We start from the raw sequence: 20,804 nt of genomic DNA, 5'->3' as shown, positions 1-20,804 counted from the left end.
GCGCCGACATTTTAATTTACTCAACAAAGCCTCCCCAGCTGTGTTACAACGCCGGAGCCCGGCTCCCTGAGGTCAATTCGATTTCTGCTGGGACTCTGGTACTTGAGCTGAAGGTCTTGATGGTGAGAGAGCACAGTTAATCGACTTTCTTTCTTCCTGGAGCTGTTGTTGTATAAAATTATTATAGATTCTGAAAAAAGGAAGAGAAAGAAAGAAAAAAAATCGGAGCTGTGGCTCCTTTTGTGCTTGAGGTCTATAGGAAAAAAAAAAAAAAACAGCATAACAGKGGCTTCTTAAGAAAAACCTGGCCTTCACAATCAAATGCAATTTCACAAGCTGCTTACCAGGCAACAAATATCTACTTTGCTGCGACAATGAGGGAGTCGCCTCTACACACAGCTGCAGACCGGTGTGGGAGAACTGAGAGGCAGGGAATGGGTGAAAGGTCAGTTAAAAGAGGAAGATGTAGAAGAAAGGTGTAGGAGGTCACTTTCCACTTCGGGGGGGTCAACAGCAAACCTGGTGCCACACAACATGGCTCCCCCAGAGAACGGGTTTGTTCTAGTTTATGAGGAAAGACCCCAACGCATTTCCCTCAATTTTTCAGAATTTAAGATATTTCTGTCAGGTGTCATCGTGGATTAGCAATAAGTTGTGTGTTGCAGCTCCACTATGTTTAATCAGAATATACAATAATGCTTTAAGAAAACAATAACTATGTTTCCATCCAACTGTCACGCAAAATTTGAGTGAACTTTTGAAACATTGCAAAAAAAGCTAATTGAACGCGTTTCCCTCCACTTGTTTGGAGCGAATCAAGCGGTCTAACAAAAAGTGTCGTTTTGGTAGATACTGATGACACATATTGCTGTAAAAAACAAAATGTAGAGATTTGCAAACTGGCAGGAACCATGCATCTAAAAAAGGCTGAAAGTGTGTTCACACCAGCCCCGGTTAGTCCGCTTTAATCGAACTGTAGTTTGTTTGTCTAAAAAGCCCAGTTTGTTTGGTGAGATGTGAATGCAATATCAAACTCTGATGTGAGCCAAAAATGCAAACTCCGGTTCGCCTTAAAGCCTACATCTCAGTTCGGTTGATGTGAACTCTGGTGCAGCGCCTCTGGCCAGGCTGACACGCCTCCCCTCCCGTGCCGGAGGTTTGTGAAGTGATGAGTGATTAGCCTGAAGTTTTTTTGTTGCGCTCAAACATCAACAAGGATATTTCTTTTCAACTAGCCCGCTTCCACAATCTGGGTTTTTGTGTCATGATGACACAAAAAGTAAAAAAAAAAAAAAAAAGTATTCATATGTCAGTAATAATAATTCCTTAAAATTTATTTACAAAAAAGAACTAGTTCCACCGTTAGATTATTTCACCTATAACAAGATATTTTCTCCATGTTATAAGTGAAATAATTTGTTAGTGGAACTTGTACTTTGATTCAATATTAAGTAATTATTGACTTAATACAGGCTCCTATATCTTGCTGAAAAGTTACTTGCAAGTTAGTTTTGTCTTATTTCAAGTGTATTAAAATATTTGCACTAGAAACTAAACTAAAAATACTTGGTAAGATTTGGTGTTTTTGCTGCATAGGTAAAAAGTTTGCCATTTTTATTCGATGTAAAATCTAAAACAATTTATAATGTTAAACACATACGTTTTGTGGCGATAAATTTGAGTTTTATTACAAAAAGAGGGCAAAAGTGCTAAAAACAAGGAGGTAACAGTAAATATAAAGGTTTATGAAAGAAGACTTATTTTTCCTCCATCAAAATAACTCAGCATTTTAAAATACGGACATGCATAAAAGAATAAATCTCCAAATAAGAATGCAACAAATTTTTTTCAGCAGGGCTCACGGCACATTTGTAAAGTCAATATTTTCAAGTGGAAGTTTATATTTTCAAGGTTCAGCATCCTTCGTCGTCCCTTTCTGTGCGTCAGCTTGTCTCCGCTGAGAGTTGGAGCGCTCCAGCTGTTAAAATCCAGTCGCTCTGACTTGTTGAGGACCCTGGCTCCCACTAGTGCGGCGCACAGGCCCAGAGGTGGTGAGACGCACAGCGGCTCCGCGGGAAGGACGGCTACGGATAGCGACGGCGAGACAAAGGATGACGGCGCGGGAAGCTGGACCCCCACGCAGCTGCTCGCGTTCTTCAGGGAACGCAGGCGGGAAGCGTCGCTCGAGCGCTTAATTCCTTTAATACGTGCAGTCATGCGATGCGCAAGGTGGGGGGGGGGTGTGGGGAAGGATGGGCAGTAAGAGGAGGGCAGATAAATCCTGCAATGGTAGACATGAGGGACCAGCTTCACTGGGCCTGGGCAACTGGCCGCTTGGCCGCTGGCGACGTGGCACCGGGCAGTGGGCTACGATGAGACCAAAAAGTGCTGATGCTGCCCACCACCCTGATCAGATTCAGTCTGTTAGTAGAGCTCCCTGCATGCCAACACAACGCAGTGGGGGGCACCAGGAGCCAGCAACAGAAGGTGTGTGTGTCGGTGTGTGTGTGTGAATACATGAGATTATCAGGAGTTATATGGCTGACTGAGCGAGGAGGACTCAGGTGGTCTGAATGAGGTGAAAAGGACAGCTTAGTCCGAATGTTTAGTTCAGCTACCAGTCTATGTTAGTATCTGCTGTTCCCTTTAACACACAGAAAATTATCATTCATAATTCTTCAGAATGAAGAATGAAGTATGAACAGGTTTTTACTTCAGTTTGTCTTATTTTGTGAATGATAGGAGGAAGAGACAGCTCCTGCCACAAGGGGGAGCCGCTGTACGGCAAGCCGACTACTCCAACAATTGGTTTAAAACTGGCTCATCTTTACTATGGAAGTTGACAAAACTAAATAACATAATATTTTAAAACAGTCATGCAGGTATACAGTGTTATGATGATCATCAAATGAAAAACAGCTGCGTTCAACATCAGCAAACTTCAGGGATGTAAACATGTTTGTTTTATGTGCAGCACCAACGGTGTCGTTTTAAAGTGCTTCATGAATAAAACTGTAAGTATTACCTGATGTCGCCTTGACAGAATGCTTCTGCAAAAAGTCGAGAGTCTGAGCCAAAGCCTTCTTGTTGCAGTGTGTAGAAAGCTCTTCGTTACATTCAAAGCACCTGTTGACAATAAAAATATATATTTTATTAAGAATATGACAAAAATACACAGCTAAGCAGACAAATACAGATGCGCTGATCATTTTAACAACAATTTGGTAAGAGTGGAAGAAAATTGTTTGCTTAAAGCCGTAAATGTGAGTTTTGACTAAATATAGGCTAAATTTGTTTAGTGTCTATTAGGGGTGTAGTGATACAATAATTTCATGGTACGATATACGATATTCTGGTCACAATACGATATGTATCACGATATTTGTTGAACGATTTGATGCGATACAATCCGGTACAATTCAGTGCATTTTTACAATTTTCTGAAAAAATTTTAGAAGGGCAGAGTGATTTTAGTGACATTTTGTATTCCATAGACTTTAATTTAGTTAACTGAAAACTGATTAAAAGCACCAACTACACAATACCTGACTCTGATTGGACAGTCTAACAGTCTGCAGCTGGACAAAATGAATCAAAGATGCAGTGAGAGRATTAGTTTCTGTCATTTAATTCATGTGGATTTGACATAAAACTCCAAAGTTTAAACGGTAATCCAGGAGCAGAGTGGGGAGATTATCAGCCTCTCTAGACTCTCAATATGCAAATGATTGCACTTATGCTTTTTCTTTTTGACATTGTGGCTGCATTTTGGAGTAAAAATGCAGCCACAAATGCAGTCTTTTGGATTATGGGGAAAAAGGCTTTTCTACCTTGGCTCCCGGAGTTAGCCGTGGCWGTAAGCTGCTTTCTTCTAACTGCTAAAGTAGTGGCTCCGCCTCACCCCGTAGTGATCGACTCCCTGCAGCTACACAGCGCCGCTATTCCCCTGCTTGGATCTCTGAGTAGCTGCCTCTCTGACTGCCAGGATCTCATCATTCTCTCAGTCTCTGATACTCTTTGCCTGTTGCTAATAAGAATGATCGATCAGCCATTGTTACCATGGAAATCTTTACTGCGCCGCGGTTTCCGGCTGGGGGTTTTTCCTGCTCAAAACACAGCGCGGCTGCGCGCCCGCTTCAGATGTTATCAACCCATGTTGATTATTCAGGTAATTCTTTATATACAGAACAGAACAGCAAAGCTAAAAACTAATTACGAAGTGAATGCTACCAGTCGAAATATGCATTAATTTCGCGATCTCACTGCTTTTGCAGCTGCTCCGTTCGCGCCGCTACTCCTTTCCGCTTCTCTTTTACGGTTACTTGCGCAACTTTACTTCGTTTCTCAGCAACAAAATACAGCCCATCGTTATTTATTGAAGATTTTACATGTCCAAAAACACAGGAATCTAATGTTTCGTTTTGTAACATTCGCTCTCTCATAATATCGGAAAACCGGGGGAATGGCGGCACTTTTGATATTTCTCTGACATTCAGAAAAATATGGTTTACTAATTTTAGCGTAACTCCGGTTATACTTGGCCTATTAACACAATTTAAAAACTGGTGTGTAGTTTATAATGTGCACTTTAAGCTCAAGTTGAAAGTGAGACTGAGCGAGGCGGATTCTTGCTGCTACACCGTAACAAACAAGAAGTTAAAAAGAGCTATAAGGCTATGCACCCCTATGGTTTAACGGATCGATACTCGTGGATGAAAAATCGCTACTTTCCGAGGGCGGAAAATATCGATATATATTGCCGAATCGATTTATTTATATAGCCCTAGTGTCTATGCAAGTCAAACATAGTCATAAATCAGCCCTCTGGTTGTGCAGCTTTACTTTTTCCTCGTCACGGTAACCTGCAGTGATTCTCACCAGGCCTTCCACGTGTTCAGGCTGATCGTGATACAGTGAGACTCTGGATGAAAAGTCTGGTGATGCTTGACGGCATGCTGGATTCCTGATTGGTTACAGCCCTGTAAGACAGTTCATTCAGACAGCTTAAGTATAAAATATCATTCTACTGATTGATAAAAATTAGACTTGTGTTTGGATTTCTTACATTACAACCTCAAACTATTGTGTATTTTAAAGGGATTTAACATGAAAGTCCAACAAAAATGTAATGCAGATTTGGGAAATGGAAGATATGTTTTTTTTATTATTATTATTCACAAATAAAAAGCTTAAAAGCAGACCATGCATTTATATTCACATCCAATTACTAAAATAACTATTAGTTAAAGCCTTAATGAAAAAAAAGTGTTTTTTTTCCTCAAAAAAGCAGTAAATAAATGGCCAACTTCAAACATACTGCAAGATAAAAAAAAAAAGACAATGTTCTTGATCATGTTTTTACAATGTTTTATGTAAGAGAAGCAAATCTGACCTGAAAGCCACACTTGAGGCAGACCAGGATGTCGTGGGACGCTGCCGGCTCGCCGTCGATCATCGTCCTCTCCCTCAGACACTCGGAGCAGATCAACCACACGCTCGACAGGACCGACTTCTTCACCGAGCTCAGGTCCACTGCTTTGTTAACATGTTGGCATGTCAGCCCTGGTCGACAAACAGCATTCAATTGGTTAAAAGTTTTCTATACGTGGACTTCTAAAGGGGTACCACTTATTCAGGGTCTTAGGTTTTTAAAAAAGTGATCAAATTTACAGAGACAACAGATCAGAGTGCTCCTAAAAGCTTGAAATACCAGTTAATAAATTGTTTTAGCAAATAATCGCCTGAAACTGAAAAACAACATTTTAGAATAGTAACAAAAATGGGAGTGATAATTTGAACCATGGGCTTTAAAAACTGTTATAAACACATTTACTGGAGTCAAGGTTTTAGTCAAAATCAATTTTGGTTTCAAAATAAGTCAACAGAAAATAAAATAAAACTCTAAAAACAGCTATGAATGCAAGTCTAAATGCAAATTAAAGTTATGTTTGTTCAAATTATGGAGTTGGGAAAAAAACTTTTAACCGTTCATAACTAAAATAAAATTTGATAAAATTAAGGCTGCAACCTACAATTATTTTAGTAAATCAATTATTCTATTGATTACTGAATAATTTATAGAACTAAAATTTTGCCACTTGGTAAAACATAGTTACAAACAAAGAAGGCATTTTTCATATTAAATGCAAAATTTATATATACATATTTATTTTTTTATTTTTAATTTTTTTAACAATTTTGACTCAATTACTGCTGTGAATTGTTCTTTCTAAAATCTGCCGGTTTTTTTGAGGCTGTATACTCCAGTTAACGATTAATTGATTACTAAATTAGTTGATGGTTATTTCAATAACCGATTAATCACTGCTGATGCGATTAATCGTTTAGCTCCAGAAAAACATAGAAAGTAGTAGCAGTTTCAAAAGTGGAGCAACAGCAAAAGAAAACTAACATTTCAGATTTCTGTCTACTTTACTGTCTGTTCAGAAAACATTAATATTTTGTTAGCATTTAAAACCAAAACTTAATCATTAATGGCAGGTTTGGTTTTAAGCAGAGTACTTTCGACTTACCGCTGACTTCATCCGATGACTCCTCATCTCGAGGTTTCCGTGGTTTATTAGTCCGCTTTGTCATGTCGGCGGCTTTCAAAGAAAAGGGGTCCTTTAGCCGCATCTGGAGCTCTGAAAGCGCAGATAGAAAATGAGCTCAAGTTAGTTTTTTTGTTGTTGTCGTTTCTGCTAAAAAGAGCAAAAATGTCTCAACAAAACTTTAAGTCAGAACAGTCCAAAATTATGATTTAGGGAGCTAAATAATCTCCATGTTTCAGTAGATGGTCATTATTATTCTTCACCATAAATGTGGAGAAATGTTGAAACGGTCTTCCTTACACATTGTTGCTTCAGTTCATTTCTGCGAGCTCCATTAAGCTCCTACCACAGCATTTCAATCAGGTTGTAGGTTAGACTTTGACTGGACCATTGCAGCACATTGATCCATGTCTTTTTCAGTAAATCACAGACTTCCAGCTGTGTTTTGAAGCGCTCCACTATTATATAAACCAGTCATATAGTGAGTCATTCTGTCCAGATAAGAACAAACTGGAATGAGATTTCACCTTTAACTGCAAAGCACCTTGGTTCTGCTACATCTAAAGTTTGTTTAGTCTTTTTCTTATTGCACCAAGCTTAACTTTTATATTTAACACATTCATTGAGGACCTTAAAGTCAGAGAAGGAACTCTGGGTTTTTGTCACTTTTCTGGAATTTGGGATGAATTTGCTACCTGTAGCAAATATTTGTTGTTAACTTACTAAGAATTTGTGAATATTGGACAATTGTTTGGATGTGTTCTTTAATTTGTTATTTATCAACATGCTCCACTAAGAGAATCTAAAGTCTACAGACAAACACATCAATGAGACATTGGGGAGAGAAAATTATGAAAGTGCGACATAGCCCATTTTCTTATATGAAAAACAGAGAATCATTGCTTTGACAAGTTATCCTCCTGAGTACGACTCCTACATGAGGCTGTTTCAACAGTTTATTGATCAAATGCAGACAATTTACTCTAAGCCCACACTTCCTCTGCCTCCAAAAACAGGCCAAAGAAAAAACTGGAGCGTGAAAGCAAAATTAATATCTGACACTGAGCCAAAATTAATAAAAACTAGAGGTGTGCCGATCGATCGGTCACCGATCATAATCGGCCGATTTTCGTGAAAAAGTGCATGATCGGTGATCGGCGATCATTGGCTCTTGTTGCCGATACCGATCACCTGCATCTCATTTCGCAGCCTGCCTGTGAAGCTGGTCTCCTCTTTCCTTCACACTGCGCAAACGCACAAATCCTAAGCGATGTGGAACTATAACGCACCGAGTGAATGGGGAAGTTTGCGTGTTGCGGCGGAAAATTGAGGCATGTCAAAATGCATCAACACAACGAAGCTAATATGGCATAAAAACAATGCCATACTTGACAGTGTTTGGCTACATTGAGGCTCACTGCAGTAAAAAAAAAGACATATGGAGGATCAGATAGCAGGTAAAGCAGCGCACAGCTACAAACACTCACCCAGATTAGCATGACGGTCAGAAAGCTAAACAAATAACCCGCAAAATTATTTAAGTCTTCGAGCTGCGATGTAAGACGCTGGTTCTGTTCTCGCTGTTGAACCGCTGCTACGCTACAGGTAGTAATATTTCACAGACGGAGCGCCGCTTCTGCTCCACCTGGTAGTGACTCTCACACCGAACCTGTTTAAAGCTGCAGCATCCAACTTAAAAAAATACATTTTACATACGTATTAAAACCTTCGCTGTTCTAACATGAGACAGATAATCTCTAAAAAAATAATCGATCTCCTCCCTGCTCTGCATAATTACTCCGCTCAGTCAGAAACAGCCACTCAGAACTAGCAGTAATCAGCTAGCCGCCATGCTATCAGGAAGTTTTCATTCAGTAACTGGATTGTTTATTGTAATGGAACCAGTATTTGCCTTTGAATGTTAAGTTTTAGAAGTGGATTTTTTTGGCAATGTTGAGAGGTTTTATTTTGTCTATTTGCATTATTTAGCCTCTTCAGAGCCTTCATATGTTATCAGTCTGTTAAAGATAGTATTACTGATAGCATAGCAGTACAATTTGCAGAATGCCTGATTTGTTTAGTTTTCTTCTTGGAAAAAGTTATTAAAAACAAGTTTTTGTCTAAATTAAGGTGAATTCATGGTTCCTTTTTCCACATAATGTAACCGGTAGTGTTTATGATAAAAAAAAAAAAATTATTATGTGATCGGTATCGGTGATCGGCCCTCATGGGTGATCTGTATTGGCAGGAAAAAACCTGATCGGCACATCTCTAATAAAAACACATTGTTTATTCAACATAAAGTTGAATAAACGCCAAACTTCAGATGAAGACATCATTGTTAATCATGAAGTTGTGGGAAGTTAAACAAGTTTTCATGATGAAATTTTAAATTTCTCCACATTTAGATTTCTGTAATACTTTACATTTAAAAGCATAAAAATGTTGCTTGTCATTGAATTTTTATATTTTTTTTGCAGTAACAAGGTTTAAAATGTGGGATACGAAACAAAAACAGTCTCGAGAAATGAATGAATGGATAGACATATGGATGTTGGGCAAATGTACCGGAGAGAGGGATAGATGGATGACAGACAGATAAACAAGTAATGGATAATTTGATACTGTTGGTGAGATTGGTGGATAAATAGGCAGATGGGTAGAAATACGGCTAAACTTTTTGACAATGGAATCAGGAGGAAACACTCTGAATATACTTTCCATAATATGTTTTTGTATACCGATCAAATTATTCCAGGCTCTCACAAACCCTGGGATCAAGCGAAAGGTTGTGAACATTTTGTTGAGACAGCTTCATGTGGTGCTAATTCAGATGAATGATTTAATACAGCAAAAACCTTCACTGCTTTTTCTGGTGTTGCTAAAAGCAAGTACTTCAACCATATTCTCATGTTGTAACAGGAATCCAAGAGATCTTTCCTTAAATGATTTATCCAATACTTGCTCGTGATATTTAGAGTTTTTATATATTTATGTAAAATCTAAGGATCCTATCTGAACAAGCAATAAATACGTTAGAGTAAAAAAAAAAAAGGTGGGTGAAAAAAAAGAGTTAATTCACAGTGAATACCTACTCTACAATGGGCAAGAACACAGACAAGAGGCCTACAGTGTGGACAGTCCGGATTTAAGCATTAAAAACTTCCCACAGTTAACATGAACAACCTACACCTCAAACACAACCCCTCCTTTCATGACCAGACGCGAAGAAAGCAGTTTAAACTTACCTCTCTCAGCTTGCTCCTTTGCTGTCTATGTTGGCTGAAGCCAACAGTAATGTCTCAACTCTTCCTGGCTAGCTAACCAGCTAGCTGGATTAGCATGTCGCAACAAATACAGCAACTAACACGTAACTTTCACACAGAACAATACTTTCACTTTACGACCTCCCAAATGTTTACGCTAGCGACGAGCGAACAAGCCGCAGACTTGGTATTTCTCTCTGTCGGTTTCACTTTCACCAGAAGATGCTGCTAAGCTATCGGTAGCTCCAACTTTAGCCGCAGTAGTCAACATGTGACGCAACTACGGGAGCGCAGCTTGATCAAATGAAGGATTTGCGTAAAGTGGAAAACGTTTCTTTCAGAATTCACCAGCGTTAAATGTTCTTTCTAAAACTTTCAATGGGGGTTTGTCCTAAATATGTGCTTATAAATAAATAAATGAATTGCTAAATATTCACAGGTGATATTATTTACACAAGTTTGTCCTTTAAATGATCTGCACTACTGCGCAAGCGCATAAGAATCATTCTGGTACTTTTGTGCGGTAACGTGGTTTTCTGTTCACACGCTGGTTATTATGGCGCTTAGAAGATGCTGGAGGTTGACCGGTGTTCTCTCGAGACTCCCCGTTCCTCGTGGGTCTTCTTCCCCTGTGGGACGGCTAGCTGTGTCCTGCTTTGTCGACACTTACCGGGGCTGCAAAAGTGAGTTTAACACTAAACGACTCCTTGTTTTGCAACGAGGCCCACGTATAACCATTATAACCCCCCGTGTTTGTTTGGCTTTCAGAAACAGAGTTCCATCTCCGTAGATTCAGCTCTGAAGGACGGAACACAGATGTGAGTTATGCGCAGCTGAAGCAGCTCCTGGCTGACGGCAAAACTGTAGTTGTGGATGTCCGGGAACCCTGGGAGCTCCGAGAGTACGGCTTCATCCCCGGATCTGTCAACGTCCCACGTGAGTTGAAAAAGCTAATTGAATCGTCATTATATGGTATTTGTGGTTTAAAATCTGAAAGTACTTTAAGTGAATTTTGTTTTTAAAAGCAGCTAGCTTCACGAATGTGTTATTTTTATCTAACGGCGCGTTCTTTTTCTCTTGACCTCTTTGCGCTGCCTTCACTGCCCAGTGGGACAGGTGAACACTGCCCTCCAGCTTGCTCCGGAGGAGTTCAAAGAAAATTATGACGGTGAAATGCCCAGGCAGACGGATAACATTGTGTTCATGTGTCTGGCCGGGGTCAGAAGCAAGACTGCCCTCAACACAGCTGTTTCGCTGGGTTTTACAGAGTAAGTGATTGTTTTGAAACCTCCAAATTTAAAAGTGCAATGCAAAAAAAAAAAAAATTCATACTCATCCAACTTTTTTTTTAACCTGTGTTACAACTACAAACTTGAAGAAAAAATAAAGTTGTATTTTTTAAAGAAAACGTGATTTTAAATTTGGTTTAGAAGTAAAAATCTGAAAATGTGGTGTCCAGTGATACTCCAGATCTCAAATCTCCCTGACGTTAATCTTTTTCCCTATCTGACCAAAGGCTGCCTTGCAGTGTCATGTGAGACTCTGTTTTATTGCGGTTTCACAGTTTAGACCCTGTTGTTGCACAAAGCTTTATTATGTGGTGTTCTTTGGAAAGATGCCACACATCTGTTATACATCAAGCCAAAAAGTAGAGCAAGAAAATGGCGCCGCAACAGGAAAAAACCTTACATTTATTTTATTGTAGAATAACTTCACACTGGAAATAAAGAAATAAAAATTTAACTTGCTCAAAGTGTCACAGGATTTTCATCTAATTGTCATATCAGAATTATAAATATGTAACAAAGCCACCATGTTTCGTCTGCTCTTACCGCTATAAGAAATGGTAGAGAACATGCCATTAAAGTAAAGTAGATGTGTGCAGTTAGGCTTGTCACAATAACACATTTTGCTGGACGATAAATTGTTGCAATTATTGCGATAAATGATAATGTTGTTGTTTTGAGTCCATTTTCAAGTAACATAATGGTTATGGTATAAAAATAATGCAGATACACCCTCTCAAATATCAGCACACTTTAACTTCTAACAGACATTTAACTGGAAGACATTTTAAATATTTGAACTAAATAAATAAAACTCCAAATAAAATGGACCCCGAAGTAATAAAATTGCCCTTCAAAAAAGAGACTTCTTGAGAATTATTATTTTTTCGTTACTGAACTGAAACCTATTTTAATCAGCAGTGAACATTGAGAAAGACTTGAGTGATTTTCTTCAAGGTTTTTTTTTTTCTCTTTCATTGCAGTGTTCAGCATTATCCCGGTGGATGGCAAGACTGGGCGGAACAGGAACAGCTGAAGTGATCCACAGATTTTGGAAACAGGAAGTTACGATGAGTGTGATCACAGCCGAGACAAACTGGTGACGTAGTTCCTCCGCTTTCTGCCACCTCGGTATCGGTTCTCTGGAGCGCCGCTGTAGGGATTGAACCCAATTCCTCCAAACTTCAGTCCGAGTTCTTGCGGTTGACCAGGCAGGTGGCGTTCTATTTACTGCTATACAATAATATCACAAAAGAATTACGCTGGAATTTCATTTTAAGGTATCAGTATTTATCGGGCTGAGTAGAAATGCGTGCCACACTTTTCAGATTTTATTCGTTAAAAAAGAAAAAAAGACATTAATAAACTATGTGATATTTTATTCTCCCTCTAGTTATGGAGGTTTCACCTCGTATTGGAGAGCCACATACTTAAGAATGTAATTCATATTTCAACTTTACTTGAAAATGTGTGTGTGTTTGCATGTGTGTGTGTGAGAGAGCTTAAATTTTACCCGACTGTGAATCCAAAGAGTAAAAACCAGAGGGCTCAATTAACATGTCTGCTGCTGAACGTTTTGGATCCAATCTAATTCTACTTGAAGTCACTTGCAATGTTTTTTTTTTGCACTTGACAATTTCACTAAGAAGATTCATCCATGTAGCTATTTACATTGTTGAAAGAAATTGCTTGATTTGTTTTCACATGTTCTTGTTAGTGAATAACTGCATGAAATTATGTATTTTTTTATTTATTTATTCATTTTTTTAGGTCTTAATAATTCTGGAAACTGAAACTGATTGTGAAAATTCTATTTTTTTTCTAGAATTTTCTTACAGGCTAAAAGAAAACTCTAACAAGGCTTTGTAATTTGCAGTGATTTTCGCATGTATTTATTTTTAATTGCTATACTTTATGCTTGATTTACCACATTGTACCTTGATTTTAATATTTTACCCATCAGTTTTCTGTTGATTTTTTGTTTGTTTGTTTTGTTCACTTACTAACTGAATGCACACTAATTTTTGAAACTTTAGACAACTTCATACTCAGTCAAGTTTATGACTTAAAGCCGCCAAAATTCACAAACTCATGTTGACAGAATTAACATTAATATTGGAACTCTCCATGTTTCCGATTTGTTAGAGTTAGAGTTTAAAAGTCGGTTCAAATGCCAAAAATAAAACTGGGAAATGGCTCCAAGCAGCATTCTGAAACCCGGTTCTAGCTCTTTGTTTTATTTCTAGAAGAAATACGACGACGCGATAGGTGAAAATAAAAAAAGAGTACATCTGTGAGAACAAAACTCAGAAATGTTTAGATTAATCTTAGATATTTTCTAGATAAAAAATGGTAAATTTCTGACCTCCAAAAGTTTAAAATTTGCAAGATAAAGTGAAGAATTTTTTAGATCAATCTCAGATATTTAAAAAAAAAAAAAAAAACTCAGAAATTTCAGTGCTCCAAAAGTCGAAAATTTACGGGAAAATTTTTTTTCTAGAAAATTTCTAGATTAATAAGATTTTTTTTCTTGCAAGTGTATTTAAAGTGGCCCTAATACGCTATCTTACTTATTCCAGAGGAATATTTATCTTCCAATATTCAGAGTGTTACAAAAAATCGTAGAAAATAGCACTACAAATATATGAAATTTTGGCTGTTAAATATGTAACAAGTAAACAGTCTCTGAATCTTCTACCAAAGCCAACGATTTAATAAAATCCATATTTTAACAATGAAAAAGAAAGTTTTGTCTTTTCTTTTTTTTCCCTGTCATTTGTGGGACATTGTTGGACATGTCCAGTGGAGCTGACCTGAGAGGACATTTAGTGTCCAGAGTCAGATATAAATAGACGTGGAGAGGCTGTGGGGTGACAGCCGCTGTTGCCGTGATGATCTACTGTGTTGAAGGTTCATATCTAATAGCCGTTGTGTGCGTGGGGATGAATTTACCACTGACCCTACAGGAACCGTCAACAGGTTCCCCATCAACCACCAGGTTTGTCTTCGGCTGACTAGTCTGTCTCTGAAATAAAACACACGGGATGGCATTCTGTCGTTCACTCTAGAGTTTAAAATCCCAAGAAGAGCTCAAATGGTAATCTCAGTCTAGTTTATTCTGGTCATTGTTTCTGTTTATTCCAAATCTTAGAGGCAGCTTGTTGACTCTGAGTCATTGGCAGTGAAATGAAAATGAACTCGGCATGACTTCCCAGATATATGAGCAAATAATCTAGCTCTGTTGCACCGATACTATTCCTGACCACGTTAAACGCCACAGGTGCGGAACGTGATTATTAAACTGCTTTCATTCACAAGCGCATACAGAAAAAAGAAATCATTTGGTATTTTATATGAGATTTGCTCTTTATTTTTGTCATATTTACTTTATAGATTCTATGAAGTTATTTTATTTGGACTTTAGTTTGAGTTAGTAACAGTAAAATTCACAAAGTTATTAATCGCACCCCCAGGCAGATTTAACTTATATATATATATATATATATATATATATACAGTCATGGCCAAAGGTTTTGACATAACAAAGTCTACTGCTTCAGTTTTTATAATGGCAATTTGCATATACTCCAGAATGTTATAAAGAGTGATCAGCTTAACAGCAATTAATTGCAAAGTCAATATTTGCCTAGAAAATGAACTTTATCCCCCAAAACACATTTCAACTTCATTGCAGCCCTGCCTTAAAAGGACCAGCTAACATCGTTTCAGTGATTGCTCCATTAACACAGGTGTGGGTGTTGATGAGGACAGGGCTGGAGATCAATCTGTCATGATTAAGTAAGAATGACAACACTGGACATTTTCAAAAGAGGCTGGTGCTTGGCATCATTGTTTCTCTTCTGTGAACCATGGTTATCTCTAAAAAAACATGTGCAGTCATCATTGCACTGCACAAAAATGGCCAAACAGGGAAGAGTATCGCAGCTAGAAAGATTGCACCTCAGTCAACAATCTATTGCATCATCAAGAACTTCAAGGAGAGAGGTTCCATTGTTGCCAAAAAGGCTAAAGGGCGCCCAAGAAAGACCAGCAAGTGCCAGGACCGTCTCTTAAAAGTGTTTCAGCTGCGGGATCGGGCTACCAGCAGTGCAGAGCTTGCTCAGGAATGGCAGCAGGCAGGTGTGAGTGCATCTGCACGCACTGTGAGGCGGAGACTCTTGGAGCAAGGCCTGGTCTCAAGGAGGGCAGCAAAGAAGCCACTTCTCTCCAGGAAAAACATCAGGGACAGACTGACATTCTGCAAAAGGTACAGGGAGTGGACTGCTGAGGACTGGGGTAAAGTCATTTTCTCTGATGAATCCCCTTTCCGATTATTTGGGACATCTGGAAAACGGCTTGTTCGGAGAAGACGAGGTGAGCGGTGAGCGCTACCACCAGTCTTGTCTCATGCCAACTGTAAAGGATCCTGAAACCATTCATGTGTGGGGTTGCTTCTCAGCCAAGGGAGTCGGCTCTCTCACAGTCTTGCCTTCAAACACAGCCATGAATAAAGAATGGGACCAGAATGTCCTCCGAGAGCAACGTCTCCCAACCGTCCAAGAGCAGTTTGGTGATGAACAATGCCTTTTCCAGCATGATGGAGCACCTTGACATAAAGCAAAGGTGATAACTAACTGGCTCAGGGAACAAAACATAGAGATTTTGGGTCCATGGTCTGGAAACTCCCCAGATCTTAATCCCATTGAAAACTTGTGGTCAATCATCAAGAGACGGGTGGACAAACAAAAACCTAGGAATTCTGACAAAATGCAAACATTGATTGTGCAAGAATGGACTGCTATCAGGTAGAATTTGGTCCAGAAGTTGATTGAGAGCATGCCAGGGAGAATTGCAGAGGTCCTGAAGAAGAGGGGTCAACACTGCAAATATTGACTTGCTGCATTAATTCATTCTAACTGTCAATAAAAGCTTTTGTTACTCATAATATGATTGCAATTGTATTTCTGTATGTGATGAAAACATCTGACATACACACATGAAAACCAGAGGGCAGCAGATCATGTGAAAATATAATATTTGTGTCATTCTCAAAACTTTTGGTCATGACTGTATATATATATATATATATATATTTCAACCAGTAAGTTTGTTTCTAATTGTAAATGCATCTCTTCAAAGATAATAATGCAAAGGTTTCATTTTACTTTATTTGCAAACTAATTGAGCTTTAAACCTCAATCTGCTGGGGGTTTGTGTAATTTTGGGCACAACTGTCGCAAAAGGAAGTTAAAGAAAGACAACTTTGGGTTCGCCTAAAACACGTCTGTAAAGTCTGAATAAGATTTAGCCTGTCTACCATAATCTTTCTTCATTTATTTGCCTATCTTGATTTGATTTTGTCCTGTTTTTCTTATAAACTAGCTAACTATTCTTAATGTTATCTTTCCATGTGATTGGCAACAAAGAATCTTGACCTGTACTGTCATAAAATTGTCAATTTATTGTGATTTCAATGTTTCAAACACAAGGAGCATTTTCAAGTTTTTTAATTTTCTTACTGAAACTTGTATTGATTGTGCATGTAGTGTTGTGTTCTGCGTATTAGTTTCTGTTAATTTTAATAATTCTGACTAAAGCCAAAAATTTTAATGCAAAAACGGCATTAAAATTAGCTTACATAATCACGTGGAAGAACGCTGATTTCCGGTCACTGATTTCGTTCATAAAGGATTATTGCTAAAGAAGCTAGCTGTACACAAAGTGCTGCGTCCAAACATAATCATGGAAAGTTAAGAGGAAGGAAAAACTGTGGTAAGTGCACAAGCAGCTTTACACAATAACATCACCAGGACGCATGAAGCTACTCCATGTCTGTAGTCGACCGATAGAGCATACGTAGGGTTCTTCACTAAATTAGAAGCTTAAAATATTTAATGACTACATTAGAAAATATAATGATGTGCAACATTATATGACTGCAAGCTGGCGAGTAGTAGGATGATTGTACACATGACTGAAAGATTCCATCTCTCCTCCAATGTTCCACTCCGCTGTAAGACATGAGGTCAAGGGGAAGGAATGGCCGCCCTCTTACTGCTTACAAAACGTGGTTTGTAGCTGTTAATTCTAATCTCTTTTTTTCTGCACAGCCCAGTTTTAATATGTTATATGTTTTTATATGTCAAACAGACCAGACTAATAAGTTTTAATTCACGTCAAATCTTGACCTGGCTCTTCTACAATGACTCAAGTCATCCTCTAGCTTCTGCTCAGCATTCAACCAGGCCCCTCGTCCAATCAGAGTACATAACATCAGAGCTGCACCTACTGTAGGGCTGGACAATAAATCAATAACAATATGTACCGTGACAGACACATAATCAATATCAATAGATAACACGTCTGATAGAATGTTCAATAATTTCACTGAACTCTGATCCATAACCGCACAGCATTCTGGGGGATGTAGGCAGAGGAAAGTCTTTAGTTCAGGGGTATCAAAACTTTTTGTCACGTGGGAAAAAATTGTAGACCCAAAACTAGGAAAAAAGGATTTTTTTTTTTACCAAGGTGTATTAGGGCCTTTGTAGATAGAAAAAAGGAGAAATTTTCCCCAAAAATTCAGAAATGTTGGGGGAAATTTCCCCTAAAATCTCAGAAATTTTCTAGAAAACTTGTAAACCTTCTAGAAAAAAATATTTTTTATTTTTTTTGACATTTGAAATTCAAAATTTTTCACATTTTTTGTAGAAAATTTCTGATATTAATCTAAAGAATTTGTAGTAAATCTCCAAGTTTTTTTGTTTTTTTTAGATTACTCTCAATTTTTCACTACAGTATGCCATAGCAGATTTTGTATCTTTTCTGTATTAAAAGAAAGAAGTCTAGTTTTCAGTTTCTTTTGGGTTCTGTTGAATACATTTATTTTCAGTAATAAGAAGAGGATTTGGGTCACGTTGTTTCAAAAATGATTGCTATATTTACCCTAGTTTAAGCAAGAATAAAAGCTGATTTGGACGCAGCAAAGTTGGCTTTTTCATTTTCCTGTGTAAGAAATTATGTTGGCAACAATTTTTACACTGATTATATATGAAAAGTCTCCATCTGCATCTACAGGACAAACCTGTATAATTTTTTAATTGCAGTTGAGGACCGCACAAAATCAGTGTAAGGGCCACAAATGGCCCCTGAGCCGCAATTTGGACACCCCTTATTTAATTGCTCAAACTCATGGACTGCTATAAGTTAGGTTGGTGGCATCAACGTAACCAACTCGCTCTTTGGTTACCTAGCAACAACCTGCAGCAGCAGTTTAAGGTTTCGCCATCCCATAACTGTTGAAATTAAGAAAACAGCAAGATCGAAAACTGTGGACAAGATACCAAAAGTGACGCCACACTTGTATTTCAGATATTTAACCAAACCGAGAAAAAAATAAATAAATAAAACTAATAAAAAATTACTGATATGACCGGTATGAAGCGTATATCGTGATACGTTTTCAGCCATATCGTCCAGCCCTAGTGTACTGTGTAACTTCATCCTCTCTCATTGGGTCCCAATGTGTCATCCTGCTGATAGTGCGCGGCCCTGCAACCCACAGATTACCGACGTTTCTAATAAAAACCAGCCTTATGATCACAATGAGCATTCTGAGGAAACATTTGACATTATGAACCGCTTTCCCAGCCCAGCTCCGCTCCTCACAGGTTGCTGACAGATATCTGAGCTGCCCGTCTTGGTGCTGAGGCTCGAGATTCCACAGGTGTTATCTCATGTGCCGGGGCGGCTCTGCTGGACCCAGAAGCATCTCTGACAACGAAGGCGGTATAAAACCCGACTCCTGGCCGACAGGACCGAGAACGAAGGATTTCTACACAGTTAAACCCCGGCTGAGTTTAGTTTCCACAATGAGTCGCAGCCCGGAGAGAATTTCATCTTACCGCCGTCACTTTGAGGACAGCAGTAGCAGCTCGACCTACCAGGTCAGGGTGTCCAGCCCGTCCCCGACCCGGAGGGAGGTCCGCCATGCCTCCGCCGGCTACTCTGCCAGAGGCGGGTCCAGCAGCATGCGCGTGGACTCGGTGGGACGAAGGAACGTGTCTGCGCCTCGGAGGTCACGCATTGCTGGAGTTGGGTAAAGAGCAACAAAAACGCAATGTGGCTGAATTACACTGTAAAAACACACAATTTTAACAGGTGTTTTGGTCTAGTTTTTTTTTTTTTTTTTTTTTTGCATACTTGGAATAAGACAAAACTTAACTCACAAATAACTTTTTAGCAAACAGGAGCTTGTTTTAAGTAAGTAACTCCTCTTAATATTGATGGAGTACTTTGGCATATTATTTCACTTATAAAAAGGGGGAAATGCCTTGTTATAAGTGAAATAATCTCCTAATGGAATTAGTTTTATCAATATTAAGTGATTATTTACTTAAAACAAGCTTCAATATCATACAAAACAGTTAGTTATAAGTTAGTTTTGTCTTATTTCAAATGTACTAGGACATTTTCTCTAGAAACTAGACTAAAAATACTTGATAAGATTTTTCTGCAGTGTTTTTTTTTCTTCTCTAATCAAGTCGTGTGGGATATTTTATCCCCATCTGCTCTCGTTTATTATAAACTGACTGGTGCTTTACCGATGTGTGTCGTCAGAGTAAGCGCAGGAGCCATGGTGTGTGTTGGGCCAAGAGGAGAAGCTCCCATGGATCTTGATGCTGCTGCAGCTGAGAACCAGGAGTTCCTCAGCACCCGCACAAACGAAAGACAGGAAATGATCGTCCTGAATGACAGACTGGCTGTTTACATCGACAAGGTAGAATGTTTCCTGAACTGAAATCATTTTCCATGTTACATCCCAAAAAGTTACATTTATCAAACTGGGATGTTTCATAAATCCACACAAAGTAGCACATACCTGGCAGGCTGAGGGAAAATTAAAGAAAGTTTTCACCTTTTTTTTTCCACAAACAAAATACTGAAAGGTTTAGAGGGCTTTTGAATTCATCCACTTTTACTCTGATACCCCTAATTGAAAGCCAAGCCTTTCAGAAGTCAGCTAATGGAAAATAGAGCATCTTTGTGTTATGTAATCTCAGAATAAAGCCAACTATTCTGTGAAGGTCTCAGATTTGTTTTTTGTTTTTTTTTGGAGAACCTTAGGAGAAGAAACGGCGACATCACGACCAAGTAACACAACAGACAGGGTAGGGAGAATGTTGTGAAGAAATTTAAAGCAGGATTCACTGTTTTGTTTGATAAAGAGGGACAGTTTCCATTAATGAATATTAAAAAATAAAAATGTAAACACACCCCATAAAGTCAAAAGGCTAATTTTGATGTGCGTGCTCCACAAATCCATTGTGGGTAGACGAACGTATAACATCTCATTTTGGCCAGCATTCACAATTGTATGTATATGATCCAAATATGACTTCATCAAGGTCAGGTAAAGTGCTCAGTGTTGAGTCAAAATCCAAATTTAAATCCAATCAAATAGAGTGGCAGTACTTCAAAATTGATTTTCATAGATGCTCTATTTTACAAAGAAGAACATGGAAAAATGGCAGTCTCCAGATGAGCAAAGCTGGAAAAGACCCACCTCAAAAGACACCTAGCTGTACACAAAGAAAAATGGCTCAAAACGTTAGCCATACTTTCAGATTTTTATTTGCAAAATGTGCACATAATCCAAATTAAAGGTTTATGGTTGCAATGTGACAATATATATATATATA

At 38.5% G+C, this 20,804-nt stretch overlaps 3 protein-coding genes across 5 annotated transcripts in view; 2 read left to right on the top strand and 1 right to left on the bottom strand.

Moving 5' to 3' along the window:
- The window catches only part of usp45 (ubiquitin specific peptidase 45), a 41,145-nt gene extending 31,058 nt beyond the window's left edge, over nucleotides 1-10,087 (bottom strand). For 2 of the 3 annotated variants that reach the window (XM_008431893.2, XM_008431892.2), the window contains exons 1-5: nucleotides 9,800-10,087; nucleotides 6,534-6,644; nucleotides 5,393-5,562; nucleotides 4,879-4,979; nucleotides 3,026-3,126 (exon numbers count right to left, since the gene is read on the bottom strand). In XM_008431893.2, coding sequence (XP_008430115.1) covers nucleotides 3,026-3,126; nucleotides 4,879-4,979; nucleotides 5,393-5,562; nucleotides 6,534-6,636 — 475 coding nt within the window. In that variant the 5' untranslated portion in view covers nucleotides 6,637-6,644; nucleotides 9,800-10,087. The remainder of the gene's footprint in view (nucleotides 1-3,025; nucleotides 3,127-4,878; nucleotides 4,980-5,392; nucleotides 5,563-6,533; nucleotides 6,645-9,799) is intronic. The other variant, XM_008431891.2, reaches the window with a different exon arrangement.
- A 190-nt stretch (nucleotides 10,088-10,277) lies between these two features.
- tstd3 (thiosulfate sulfurtransferase like domain containing 3) lies at nucleotides 10,278-12,442 on the top strand. The gene is made up of 4 exons (XM_008431890.2): nucleotides 10,278-10,500; nucleotides 10,586-10,753; nucleotides 10,926-11,085; nucleotides 12,087-12,442. The coding sequence occupies exons 1-4, from the start codon at nucleotides 10,374-10,376 to the stop codon at nucleotides 12,142-12,144; spliced, it is 513 nt and encodes a 170-aa protein (XP_008430112.1). The 5' UTR covers nucleotides 10,278-10,373; the 3' UTR covers nucleotides 12,145-12,442.
- Nucleotides 12,443-18,647: 6,205 nt separating this feature from the next.
- Nucleotides 18,648-20,804, top strand: part of LOC103478235 (keratin, type II cytoskeletal 8) — a 6,611-nt gene continuing 4,454 nt past the window's right edge. Inside the window, exons 1-2 of the mRNA XM_008431894.1 lie at nucleotides 18,648-19,201; nucleotides 19,723-19,882. Coding sequence (XP_008430116.1) covers nucleotides 18,840-19,201; nucleotides 19,723-19,882 — 522 coding nt within the window. The 5' untranslated portion in view covers nucleotides 18,648-18,839. The remainder of the gene's footprint in view (nucleotides 19,202-19,722; nucleotides 19,883-20,804) is intronic.

The sequence above is a fragment of the Poecilia reticulata genome, linkage group LG16 (genome assembly GCF_000633615.1).
Source record: "Poecilia reticulata strain Guanapo linkage group LG16, Guppy_female_1.0+MT, whole genome shotgun sequence".
NCBI lineage: Eukaryota > Metazoa > Chordata > Actinopteri > Cyprinodontiformes > Poeciliidae > Poecilia > Poecilia reticulata.
This window is presented reverse-complemented; position numbering and strand designations above follow the sequence as displayed.

Coding starts and splice junctions, on each gene's coding strand:
- tstd3 (XM_008431890.2), top strand. CDS start 10,374: ATGGCGCTTAGAAGATGCTGGAGGTTGACCGGTGTTCTCTCGAGACTC. Junction 10,501..10,585: donor CACTTACCGGGGCTGCAAAA/GTGAGTTTAACA, acceptor TTTGGCTTTCAG/AAACAGAGTTCCATCTCCGT. Junction 11,086..12,086: donor GTTTCGCTGGGTTTTACAGA/GTAAGTGATTGT, acceptor CTTTCATTGCAG/TGTTCAGCATTATCCCGGTG.